This window comes from Lagopus muta, chromosome 26 (assembly GCF_023343835.1).
Source record: "Lagopus muta isolate bLagMut1 chromosome 26, bLagMut1 primary, whole genome shotgun sequence".
In the NCBI taxonomy this organism is placed as follows: Eukaryota; Metazoa; Chordata; class Aves; order Galliformes; family Phasianidae; genus Lagopus; species Lagopus muta.
In genome coordinates this window covers 3,511,576-3,524,931 of record NC_064458.1, presented here as the reverse complement: position 1 = coordinate 3,524,931, position 13,356 = coordinate 3,511,576, and the positions used below count along the sequence as shown (strand labels likewise).

Sequence of the window (13,356 nt, the reverse complement as noted above, 5' to 3'; positions counted from 1 at the left end):
ATATGGACTGTGTGGTCTGTGGTTATTTATGCTTCTGGAGCCAGATTCTAGAGATTCTATGAGATAAGGGAGTGAAGAAATCAAACACGTAATCTAGGCGTCCCTGGTCCCAGTGTTCCCCTCCCATCCCACTGGGTCTGGCTGTGTTGGTGCAGGAGCTGCTCTGCTCCCTGTGTTACCAGCAGGGTGTTGGCAGTGGCACCCAGGCAGGGCTTTGCTTCCCCAGGGCCATGGAAGGCTTTGGCAGATCCTGTGCACCAATCCCTGCACCGTACAGAAACCATCATCATCCTTGGTAGGTTGAAATATTTTCTCTCCCCGTGTTCCCAGATCCAACTGACGGCTCGCAGGCATCTTCCATCTGCTTTTTCCTTCTCCAAAATGAGGAGAAGCACTCGCCTGAGAGGCCAGCACTGCTGGCAAAGACCATCAGCTTTTCTTGCAGCCCCTTGCACCTTGACACCAGGAGCCAAGCAGCTCCTTCTGCTTCCAGGGTGGATGGAAAGGTGGAAAAATAAGGTGCTCTTTGTGCCCAGCCAGGGGCAGTAAGCTGGGAGTTGGGCTGTGGAGTCCAAGAACCAAACCCTGTGGGCTGTTCTTCACCTGTGCTGAGAGCTGGGGGATTTGGTGGAGGTAGAGGAGGCAGATGGAGACATGAACTCAGTTACCACATGGTTTTGGTAGAGCCTGTTTATTTATGGTCTCAGTAACCTGGCTACTGGCAGTTGGTACTGTTCCAATTCCCTGATATTATTTATGAGGCAGTGTTTCTATTTGTGTTAATCACAGGTACATTTGCATGTTAATGGCAGTGTTTTCCTTAATGCTGATGTCTTTACAGAAAGAGCAGGGAGCTGTTTATTAGAGCAGGCTCTTGGAATGGGTCAGAGGGCTCTGAGCAGGGAGAATGGAGAAGAAAATGCTGTCCCCAGTTTCCAGGATTGGGCATAAAGCAAGGAGTGCTCTCATAGATGGATTTCCTAGCAACGTCCGCGGGAGAGGAAGCAGGGAAGCTGTACTGTGAGATATGGAGCTCAGCTGCTGGGGAATGGCATCACAAGAGCAGCCCCTCTCATGGGGCATCTGGAGACAGGTGAGTGACTTTTCCAAAGGGCAACAACAGCCTCATCCTCCTGTGCCTCACCGGCAGCTGAGTTTTGACTCAGCTTCTGTAGGCTTGAAGATAAGCAGCCTGCTGACTCCGTGCTTCCCCTGCTGTAGTGTTTGACAGGATTTTAAATGGGAAGTTGAATCTGGCAGGCCCTCTCTTCTGCAAACTGACAGCCTTTTCTTACTCGAGGCCTTCAGCTGCCAATGTCTGGAGTAACATTCAGGATCTGAAGGGGTTGAAATCCCAGAGTCCACGTGTGGTTTGGAGGTAGAATCAGGCACGGCGTATCTTCTTTTCGCTGCAGCGTCTTGCAAGTGGAACAAGGCTGGGTTCTGCTTGCAGGGAGCTGGAAACCCTCCTGCAGGCAGTGGGAGGTGGATGGGCAGGTAGCAGTTTGACGCAGCTCAGCCTACGCGTGGTTCTCAGAGAGCAGCACTCACACAAGCTGTGCTGCCACCCCTGCAGTTAGCCAAGGGCCGTGCAGCCCGTTGCCTCTTAGAAGCAAAGCCAAAACGTGATGAAAATGCCAGTTCTGTCCATTGAGGGGGCATCCAGCGCCAGGAGGTGTGAGACCACGCGTGGTGTGGTCCCAAGGTGAAGCTGTAATTCGTGGGATAGGAATTAGTTTCAGTTTCAGACAGCTGGTAGATGTATATCCATGCAACCTGTGGAGGGGGTTTCCTGCTAACTTCACCATCCTGTTTGTTTCAATGCCCAGCTTCCCTGAATTCCTGCCTCCTGGCTGTTCTTGCTGTCTTCCTGTGCTGCAGACCGGCCTCTGAAAGCCAATGACTGGTCAAGTCCGTCCTCCCCTCCTGTTTATCTTTTTGCAAGGTTTAATGAACTAATTACTCATGGTCACACGCACAGGGGAGCTGAAGGAGAGCAGGTGCCAGAGGGTGGCAAAGCAAAGCAGTGCCATCAATAAATGCTCTCTCTGGAGGACAGAGTTGGCCTCCTGTGAGCTCTCTGTGCAGTAGCAGTGTGCCATCGTTCCCCATCTCAGTGGACAACCTGTGCTGGGATTTTCAGTTGGACGGCGTTTGGTTTCCTGAGAGCCCCAGGGCTCTTCCAGCACCATCTCAGCAGGCACAGCATGCTGGGTGCTGGAAGTGTCCAGAATGCCACAAGCCTGCTGCCACTGACCTGAGTCCGTGGTCAGGCACTGCAATGGCTGCCCAGGGAGGTGGTGGAGTCACCGTCCCTGGCAGCGTTCAAGAGGCGCCTGGATGAGGAGCTACAAGAGATGGTTTAGTAGCTTGTGGTAGTAATAGAAATGGGAGGGTGGTTGGACTGGATGATGTTGCAGGTCGTTTCCAACCTTGTGATTCTGTGATCCTGTGAGTCTGCTGTTAGCTAAAGCAGGAAATGCAAAACGAGAGAGACGTGGGCCCCTCTGCACCCCTGTGGTTGCTTTCTCTCTGCTGAGGGGATTAATGGGGAGAGAAGCACTCTGCTCTCGTCTTCTTTTCTGGGAGTCTCTGTAAGGCTCAGAGTTTTAGGAGGAACCCACCAAAGCCATGGTAAGCAAGGTCCTGTCACAGTGTGGAATCTCTTTCTGCTTCCACGAGCTTCTGGTATTTCTGCAAGCTTCACTGGTGCTCTGCTTACTGGCTGCATCCTCAGGAGTAGCAAGAGATGATGTCTCTTCAGAGAGAAAGATGTTTTCCCCCAAGTATTTCTTTCCATTGACAGCCTTAGTGCTTCTGGAAAACCCCTTCCTGCATTTCTGACCAGGGCTTTGACTTCTGCACCCCATCTCCAGCTCATCTGGCTGTGGGGGGACAGCAGTCGTGTTGTCCAAAGGTTGCAGCTGACCTTCTTTACTCCTTGCTCTTTGCAGCCTCCTGCATTTCTGCTGCTTAGAAGCAAACGTGAGCTTCTCAGGTACAACAGGTTGATGAGCAGGCTTTTGTACGAGGTTAATGCAGACTGATGATCTCAGTACAGACGTTGTGTGATTTGTCCCAGCCCTGCAGAGCAGCAGACCATTGCAGTGGGTGGAAGCGGACAGGAAAGCATCTGGGTTTGGAACTTTGAATCTGTGCGTGTCAGAAATGGGCTCTGTGGTTACACGAGTGCTTTTGAAGGGTGAGAGAAAGCAAAGGGATGAGAGAAAGCAAAGGGATGCATCTCCCCCAAAGTGAGGCCGGCTGCCTCTGCTACCTGCATGTTTCCTGTCCCTGCTGTGTTTGTTAAATAAGCTGTGGATCCCACATCTGGCCTCGGTGCAGCATTCTTGGTTCCCAACGCGTGCAATAAGGAGCTTTAATTCTCTGTTAGAGGCATCCAGTCCTGTATGTGTGCTATTCATGGAGGGTGGTGGCTTTGTGGTGTTGTTTTTTCTAGCAAGAGCTGTAAGGACGGCTATGATTTGCTCAGCTGCAGCAATTTCTGGGAGCCGGGATGGAAGAATAGCATAATCTGCTGCCATGGGTTGGGATTGTCTTGAGCAGCTGGCTTCCACATGGCCTGAAAACATTCTGTACTGTGGAGCAGAGGGAGAGCTCCATGCAGGCTTCGTCCTGTGCCCCCCGTTGGATCAATGGGGCTCTGAAGTGGTTTTGGAGGCAGAAGAGCAGGCTTTGGTTGGGCTGCACCGATGCATCTGCGAGCCCAGCACAGCTCTGGGCACATTGGCATTCAGTGCCAGGCCGAAGGGACACGTCTTGCTTCTGCTGAGGATGGGAAATGCTGCTGGGAATAGGAGGGGGATGAGTGAGGGAGTCACACGCGTCTGAGTCTGTTCTCCAGCCTCATCTGAAACAACTCAAGTGACAGAGCTCCAGGCACTTCCCCGGGGAGATCATTCCACAGTCTAATAAATTTCCCTCTGCTAGGACATGTTTCTTGATAATCAGCCAATTTTTCTTCCTTTGGTTAGTTTCGTGTGATTGTTCTGAGCATCAGAGCACCCAGAGATGATCCCTTTTCTTCCTGGAGGGACCACAATTCTTCCCCTCATCCCCGATTCCAGTTTGAGGCTAAGATGTTGGGTCAGACTTTGGCTGAGAACGTCAGGATCTGGCCTTTTCCTTATGCTTTACATCTCCCTTCCTCAGTCAGTGCTTGCAGAGTGCGTTGTGCTTTGCTGTTCCCCGTTTCCCCCATCATGGATGGCAGTGTGGCACAGAAAGCCAAACCCGTCCTGCTGTGGCTTTCTAAGGTTCCATGGGGCTGGATCGTGATGCTTCTCAGGTTTTGCTTTTGCTTCGTCCATGGCTTGTTTTATTTTGTATCAATAGCCATATTGGTCCCTGCACCCTTCTGTTCTTTGTGTCTTGGGCTGTTTCTCCACAGGCAGTGCTACCCTGCTGTTTGCTCTCCTGTTGTTTCTCACTTTGCTCAACACCTATTTCACATTGATGCGATTCCCTGGGACCCCTTGCCATGGCTGAACAGACCTCAGATGAGACCTGCAGGGCCTTTAATGTTATTTCTTTGCCTTTTTCCCTAGAGACTGCAGTACCTCTAGATTTCATAACATTTGCTCCTTTAATTAGCAAACCTTCCACTCTCCCTCTGCTAATGAAGAAGTCAGGTTTCACACAAGGGCTGTCCTGGGCACTCCATCTTTAGCAGGACAGTTGGAGCCCAGGTCTGCTGGCACAGGCCAGTATTTAGGTACCTTGGTCACCTGCTCTTACCAAAGAGAAATACTGTGTTGCTGTGCATCTGCAATTGCACGTTTAACGTGAGGCTTGCTGTGTCCCTGCAGGTTGTGCATTCCTCACATACTGTGCCAGAGACTCTGCTATCAAGGCCCAGACAGCACTGCACGAACAGAAGACTTTGCCAGGGGTAAGTTCCAGCACACTGTGGCACGGGTTGGCGAGCAGGAGGTTGCTGGGGAGGGAGCAGGGATGTAAAAGTGGCCTGGGAAAGAGGAGCGCTCTTTGCCCAGCTGCTGTTCTTTGTCTGTCCTACCAAGGCTGCCCCACGTGACTCCAGCCATCCCTATTTCTGTGCTGTTCCTTGGTCTCAGTGGTGGGATGTGGCACCTCCAGCTGTGTGCTGCTGTCATTAGGGAGCTGTGCTGCTCTTGGGGTGATGTTTGTGTCCTCGGCCTGCACTGCAGCCATGCTGGGAAGCTGACAGGAGTCACAACAGAAGGTACCAGATCCTTTTCTTCCAGGAGCACAGAACTTGCTGGTCCATCTGCTCCCAGTTCCAGCAGACTGTGGTGCCTGGGCACTTTGCTGGGTGGATCTGTGCTGATCTCCATCAGCTTCTCAGAGGAAGAAACGTACTTGGCACGTCCCATAGTTTGGAATAGCAATGAGTTATATAGATGAAACCAATTCTGCTGCAGTAACTGTGGCTTGTCCCTCAGGTGAGACCTGCTCAGTTTACATCTGTGCAGAGAGCAAAGTGCAGTAGGGATCCTGAGCAGTCAGCTGTTTTGGGTCAGGTCCCTCATTGCAGGCAAGCCTCTGCTTCCTTGGGACCTGCTGGTGAGCTGGGGGTTTGGAATCAGTGCCATTCCTGCTTCTGTGCAGTGTGAGGGCTTTGACTGGGCAATTCCCTCGCTGTGCTGAGAGGGCTGAGCAAACGCACTGGAAAGATTCATTTGTAGTTGAGTAGGTGGAGGAGCTGGGTACTTGTAGACAGAAGCTCACAGGAGGCCCTGAGTGCTCAAGGCAGCAGGATAATTAATGTAAACCAGGGGACTCTGGAGAAGGGTTAGAAATTCTTAGCCATAATGTTTCCTCTTTAACCCATACAGGTCCAGTCTGCTCCCCTCCCAGCTCCCCTGAAGACCTTTACACACACACATATTTTCCTGTTTGTGTATCTGTGCTCTCTTTTCCCATGGGCTGGCATCAGAGGGCCAGGAAATGTGCCTCTCTCGATTGCCACTTGATAGAATCTTTACAGTTTCAGGTTATGTGAGGACAGCAGAGGGGCAGAGTGCAGGCAGCCAGGTTCTCAGCTGCCATTGGAGTTAATTCTGTGTCATCTGCTGTGTGCAGTGGTCCTGGGCAGAGCAGGCAGACTGTAAGAAATAGCTGAAGGATGGAGGAGCAGCTGTGATGAGTCATGGTACAGCAGTGTGACACAGCCACGGCCCTGCCCAGGGTTACAGGCACCCTGGCAGGTTGTTGCTGCGAGGCTCAGCGCGTTCAAAGCCGTCTCAGTTTTGCTGCATGCCTGCATTGGGGATCTTCTGCATGGTCTGCTGTGTTTGTGCTGTCAGTGCTTAAAGCAGCAATGCAAAGCGCGTCCGTTTGGGGTGTGATGATCTAAATGTGATCATCTATTTTGTTAAGGGAGGTGTAAGAAAAAGCAGTGTGTGCTAGCTGAGCGCTTCCAAACATGTGAATCTTGAGACAGTTAATGAGCAGTGTGCTGTAATTAAGCTTCGGGATTAAGATACAGATGAACTGTGCTGTATGTGGAGCTGTCGATCTTCAGGCTGGCAGCTTCTTGCTTTATCACACTGCATTCCTCTTTTGGGAATTCTTTCTGTGAACGAGAAGGCAGGAGGTCATTTGACCACTTCATTCATTTAGAGATGGTCACTGCCAGAATGAAACGGCCTCTGTTCTGATTTGGGCAGAGCTGATCTTAGCGTGGACATGGGCTGCTTAGAATCATAGAATCACCAAGGTTGGAAAAGACCTCAAAGCTCATCCAGTCCAACCGTTCACCTGTTCCCAACAGCTCCCACTAAACCACGTCCCTCAACACAACATCCAGCCTTTCCTTGAACACCCCCAGGCTTGGTGACAGGCTGCTTGACCTGAGGCAGCTTCCAGCCCCCTCTTCTTAACCTGGGTTGCCTGTTTCCATGGAGTATCACCCATCCCAGTTGGTCACAGAGAATATTCTGGAACTTAGACACAGGCAGGAGTGCTGGGTAAGTGATTGTTTCCCTGCTGTGGGAGCAAGGCTGTGACGTTTCTTCTGTATGCATTCACAGCTGGAGCATCTTCTGAGGAACTGTGGCAAAAATTCACACCAACAATATGGTGAGGACCCCAACATAGGACAGAGAAGGGAACTTAGTGGACCACAGCTCTGGGATTTCAGTACATGGGCTGTGGTCTGCATTTTTTGGTTCATTTTACCCATTTCATGTCTTATTAGAGAATGGCAGGCAGAAAATTTAAGAGCACGTGGTGTTGGTGTGGGGGTAACAAACTTTTATCTGAATGCATGACCAGGGGGCAGCACCTTCAGAGGCAGCAGAGACTGGAACAGACACACCATGGCTTTGTTGGCTGTGCTGCTCTTGCTGTTGTGCTGCAAAGCAGCTGGGGATGCCACAGGAATGAAGTTCTCCCTTTGTTGGTCTCAGTGCAGCACAGACTGGTGGCTGATTCAGGGGGCTGGAGCACCTCCCCTATGAGGACAGGCTGAGGGAGTTGGGCTTGTTCAGCCTGGAGAAGAGAAGGCTGCGGGGTGACCTCATTGCAGCCTATCAATACCTGAAGGGAACCTACAGCCAGGAGGGGAGTAAACTCTTCCAAAGGGCTGACAACAGCAGGACGAGGGGAAATGGATCCAAGTTGAAGGAGGGAAGATTTAGGTTGGATGTTAGGGGGAAGTTCTTTACTAGGAGAGTGGTTGGGCCCTGGAACGGGCTGCCCAGGGAGGTTGTGGATGCCCCGTCCTTGGACGTGTTTAAGGCCAGGTTGGACGGGGTCCTGGGCAACCTGATCTGAATGTGGATGTTTGGTGGCCCTGCCAGGCAGGGGGGTTGGAACTACATGATCCTTGGGGTCCCTTCCAACCCGGGTGATTCTGTGATTCTGTGTGATTCTGTGATCTCAAACAAATGGCTTTCTTGGTCTGTGTGCTAATGGCAGGCTTGGGGAGATGCTGTGAACCGGTTTCTTCTCGGTCCTCGTGCTGTGAGCATGCAGCTTGGCAGGTGATCTGGAGCAGGGCTGCTGGTTCTCTTCCCACATCCATCTCTGGGTTTGCTCTGCACCCACGTGTGCTACCTGTGCCCTGTGGGTTGGATGTGAGGGCTGCCAGCCCAAGGAACGCTGCCACGCTGCTCCAGCAGTGTCATGCCTGCAGCGTGGCTGTCCTGAGCTCTTAAATGGCTGCTGATTACTGTCGGTTTTCTGCATGAATCAGTGGCAATCACCGTGGTCTCTGTTGGCTTTTATGGTGTTTCTGGCAAGTTCTCTCTCTGGGAATGAAATCCTCTTTGCGCTGTGATTTTTATTTCGTCTGTTTATCTTTAAGTAAGCGGCAGCTAAATGGAATCCAAGTGTTAAACTCAAAATAGCGTGTTTTGGACAGTGAGGTTTAGCATCTCTTTCTGAAAGCAGCCAGATTTTCAGTTCGCTCCCTTTCCCAAGGCGTTGGTTCAGTCGGGGTGCAAAGCAGGGAGGCTGTCAGCTGTGCACTGCGTTACCTGCAGCTCGTGTTCAGAGGCACAGAACACCTGTGTTGGCATCAGAACTGCTGCCGGCCCAGTCTGCAATTGACAAGTGCTTGGATTCTCCCTTGGGAAAGGAATGATGGAGCTTCCTAGAACAGAGAGGGCAGGTCTGCGAGGTTTGAGGAAAGACAAGCAGCCCGTGGAGGCCGAGCAGAAGCAGATTCTTTGGATCTGAAATGCAGAGAGAAAACCAATTTCTCATGCTCCTTCTGAAATCCATTGTCCTCTTCAGCTGCCAGCCAGCCTAGCAGCATTTCACCTCCTCGCTGCTCCCTGGCTCAGTGAGATGATATTATATCTCAATAACCCATGCCTTTGATTCGTGATTGTGCCTTCACTTTGCTGAGTTCTGAAAGGAACTGGAGAGGTTATTAATGACGCACAGTGATCACACACCAAGTTAAAGCCTCTTGCTAAGTGAAATTGGAGGGAAAAGCAGCCAGCTTTTCAGCATTTCGCAGAAGCGCTTTGTGTTGCTTTTCATTTGCAGGGAGACAGTTGCAAATTACGTAAAATTGCTCCTGAAGAAGGGAAAGAAGAATGGAGGGAGAGGAGGGGAGGGAGGATTTTTTAAAAAGTAATTCTTCTGGCGAGATGCAGTTCCTGTTTTATTTCTACGCAGAACAAAGAAGGGCTTGCTGAAAGGTAGGCGAGTAAGTGGCAGAAATTGGTATTGATCCAAGCTGGGAATATGGGCAGTTGGAGAGCAGCAGTGGGGGCACTAAAATGCAGGGAAAGAACTCATGGATACAGCGAGGGCTTGGGAATGCAGGGCCACAGGAATGGAAAATTACGGCCAGCAGCAGCACTAGAGCAGAGAGAGACTCTGGGAATGCACCAGAGGTTGAGATGCAGCAGCAGTAACTCACATGGCTGGGCATCAGGATTAATGCAGAGACACAGCAGTGAGTGGAGAGCATCCCTGTGGGCAGGCTGTGCCTGCGCTGCCAGGACGTGGGCTGCCTCAGGATCCACAGCACGTGGTGGTGTGAGGGAGCACGGGGCTGGAGAGGGGCTGGAGGTCAGAGCACCTCATTCTGCCCCTTTGTCCAAGCAGTTGTGTGAAGCCAACGTGGAGCAGTATGTGTGAAGTGGTTTCTCTGTGTGAACAGGACAGGCATTGCAGCTGAGGTGCAGTGTGGGGTCTGAGCGTTGTTGGGGGCTGATGTTCACTTGATTGAGGTGGTCTTTGTGCTTTGAACCCTTGGGCAGAGCAGGGAGCCCCTGAGCAGGCAGCAGCACAGGTGCCCGTTCACTGCAGAGGTGAGTGCAAATGCTCATTCTATCCAAGATTTGGCTCAAGGGGCTGAGAACTAAGAGCAAGGCAAGGCAGCAGCCCTACGAAGTTCACACCCTGAAGAGGCAGAGGGAGAGCAAGCTGCCAAGGCAAACATTGCTGCTTGCAGCCTACAGAGTTGGAAGGATAAAGAAATTAAAGATCAGCACCCACTCCTGCATGCTGTTCAAAAATGCACATGCAGGTTCTGTCCTGTGCACAGGCACATCCCATCCATCCCTCCCATCCTCTAGACATTGCTGCCTTTTGCACAGCTGGGCTCTCATGGCTCGTAGCACAGAGCTTTGGCTTTTGTCTCCCAGAGCTGGCGTATTTTCTGGCATGTTTACCTAAGGTGGTGAGCATGTTCCTGTGTGTCTCCTCTGCTATCGGAGAAATGTTCCCAAGGTGAAGACCAAAGAAGAGGTAGGAACATTCTTTTGCTATAGGAGAGATGGAGAGGTAGAGCATGGTGAGGGGAGAGAGGGGACTCTTGAATGAAGGTGTGTGGAGTCATGGGATGGCTTGGGTTGGAAGGCACCTGTAAGATCAAATGATTCCAGCCCACCTTCACAGGCAGGATTGCCAAGCACTAGCACAGGCACTGGACCAGGTTGTGCAGGGCCTCATCCAGCCTGGCCTCGAGCACCTCCAGGCACGTAGCATCCACATCTTGTCTGAGAAGTGGAGAAGTCCTGAAACAAGAAGCTCTGAGAAAGCAGGTTGTACCTTTCCCTTCTCATCCCATTCAGATGTTGCCTCACTGCCCCTCTAAGGCCCACCTGGTGCTCCCTCACCCTCGGCAGCCAGGAGCAGCACCAGGCTCCTGTAGAATGTTTCAGAAAGCCCCCTGCTCTGCTGCTGGGCAGCGGTGCCACTGGCAGAGCCCCCCAGGTGTGAAGGAAGGAGGTGCTGCCTGAAGATGAGGGGCAGGGGGCTCAAGAGCTGCTCCCTCGGCCCCTAGAATGGAGCCAAGCAGAATCCCACTGATTGAACCTGCCAGCCTGCTGCAGTCCCAGTTACCTGAACATTTTGAACCCGTCAGCCAGTTGTTCACCCACTGAACTGTGTGCTGATGTAGCTGGATGCTGGGCATTTGGTACAGAAGCACGCTGTGAGGAACTGCATTACAGGCTTTGCTGCAGTCCAAAAAGATGACATTGACTGGAAAACAACATGGGTGACCTTGTCATAAAACTAAATTAAGTCAGCTAAACAGGTGAACCTGCCTCTTGAACCCCCTCTTGGCTACGACCAGTGACCACGTTGTCTTTCAGGTATTTCTCAGTAACTCCCAGAGTGGATCTCTGTAATTCTGTCAGGCACTGAATTGAGGCAGACCTGCAATTACCAGGGTCTTCCTTCTTGAAAACTGGGGCAAAGTTTGCCAGCTTCCACTTGACTGGAACCTCTTCAGATGCCCCAGACTGTTGAACAATAATTGAGAGAGGTCTTGCAATGACACCAGGCAGCTCTTTGAGTACTGTGGGATGGATCCCATCAGGCCATGTAGACTTGCATGCATCCATCTGGAGCAGCAAATCCTGCACAGGTTGGGAGTTGGTTGGGGGTTTGTCATTCCCACAGGCACAGCCTTGCAGCTCAGAGCTCCAGGGGTCCCAGGACCATCACTGCTGTGTGTCAGCAGTGTGCTGTTCTTATTTAACATCTGCCAGGCTGAGGTCACCTGTGAGGATAAGGGCAGCTGATCTGGGGGCATCTCTGAGTTTCTTACAGAATAATTCACCAGCAGTGCCATCCTGGCTGGGTGCCTATGGTAGGTTATGATTGATAACCCTGCCTTCCCTGCTGAAGAGATGCAGTTTTCTTCCTTTAGCTCCCAGGGGTGCACTTGGTGCCCTAGCACCTGTAGAAAAAAAGATGTGAAGCATTTGGCATCTCCCTTTTCTCACCTTAAAGCCCCTTTGGCACTGGGCTCAAATAACAAGAGGAGATCAGAGCAATGGGGAATGTCATCCAGTGTCCTCTTTGGTGCTCTGAGATATCAGGGAAGGAGCCCCATGAGAGCAGCGTGGATCCCAGGAGCCTGACCTGATGATGTGTGCCTGCCAAAGCCACGCACGTGGCAGGGCTGTCTGTGCTACACTGAGCTGACCTCCCTGCTGCTTGTCTGATGCTAACGCACAGTAATGGTGCTGTCACTTCTGCAGGGCTATCAAGACGATGCAAAGGCTTTGAGTCACAGCAATAAGCTTCTTGCCTTGCTCCCAGAGCAGTGCTAGCTGGAGGGGGGACAAGGAGAGCTGACTGTGTTAAGGGAGGAGGAGCACAGAGCAGTCAGTGCATGTGTATCGTGGCCATGCACTCCAGTGGCTGCTTGCTGAGTCCTGTGTGCACTCAGCTTTGGAAGGAAAGGGGAGGGAGCTCCTCTGCTGTGTGCTGGGGGAAAAGTACCTCCCAGAGAAACCCGTGGGATGAGTTCCTCAGCTCTTCTTGTGACACAAAGTGAGGTGAAAGCTCTCCAGCAATCTTGTTGGTGTTGGAAACAGAAGGCCGCTGCTATGTGGGACAGGAGCTGCGTGGTTTGGGCTCTGGACTTTGTGCGTGACCTCCAACATCGTCTCCCTCGGATTCTTCCACCTGGAGCACAGCTCTCATTATTATCCTTGTCTCCTTTTGCATGGCATTGGATGGGGATTAATTGGACTGAATTCTTCAGCAGCTCTTAGAGCTGTGCTGGAGTGCTGCTCGTTGCTAACGTTGCTCACTGCTGTGTGAGACCACTTCCCTTTCCTCGTGAAGGCAGATCCTTCTGAATAGGGCTGAGGTGCACCAGCACACCAGGCAAAGAGCAAGCAGGAGGTTTGGGCACCAGCCCGCCGTATTCCCCACCAGGTGCTGAGTTCAATTGAGCAAACCAGCATTTAACTTTGGCTGCACAGCTAGAATTGATTCCAACCATCGTGCAGGACATCTTTAAGTGGCCAGCAGAGGTCCAGCCCACAACCTACAAAGCCTGAAATCCCAGGACCTCATTCTGCCAATGGCCTTGGATGCCTTTTGGTTCCTGAAGTCCCAGAGGAGCCAGCCTGCATCATGTGTTTAATGCGCTCTGCCTCTGACCCACTTAACACTGCGAGGTTCCCCTGCATGGTACCTGGGGGGGCTATTCTACATAACTTAACTCCTAATTAATAGAGAGGCTTGCCCTGTCATCCATGGGGGCTGTCTCTCTCTATCTGCAGCCTGAAAGCTGGAATAGCAAAAGGAAGAGCTCGCTGCTCCTCCTGGCAAACGTGGCTGCTGGGTTGCTGAGCTGCAGGCATTGCTGCAAACGTGGGTTTGAGCAGGGAGAGAAGCTTTGGGCTGAGGGCTGGGCATCTGGCCTACGTGGGTCTGCTGGCGTGTGCAAAATGTGGCCGTGGTATTCTTCAGAAATGAACAAATAGGTTAAATTTTAATGCCCAGCTAAATAATTTAACGAGGAAAAATTAAGCTCGGCTTGTGAGGCGGGCGCAGCCTCGTGAATCATTTCTTTGTCCTGTGCAGCACACGTGTGTTCATGTATGTTTGTGTGGGGTAGGCATGGGGGCTGTGCACATGCATTTC

At 51.7% G+C, this 13,356-nt stretch overlaps 1 protein-coding gene across 6 annotated transcripts in view; it reads left to right on the top strand.

The window, feature by feature from the left end:
• CELF5 (CUGBP Elav-like family member 5) overlaps positions 1 to 13,356 on the top strand; it is a 35,493-nt gene that overhangs the window by 6,069 nt on the left and 16,068 nt on the right. For all 6 annotated transcript variants that reach the window (XR_007373377.1, XM_048927777.1, XM_048927774.1 and 3 more), the window contains one exon: positions 4,830 to 4,912. Coding sequence is in view for 5 of the 6 variants with exons in the window: in XM_048927777.1 (XP_048783734.1) it covers positions 4,830 to 4,912 (83 nt within the window). In the remaining variant the exon portion in view is untranslated. The remainder of the gene's footprint in view (positions 1 to 4,829; positions 4,913 to 13,356) is intronic.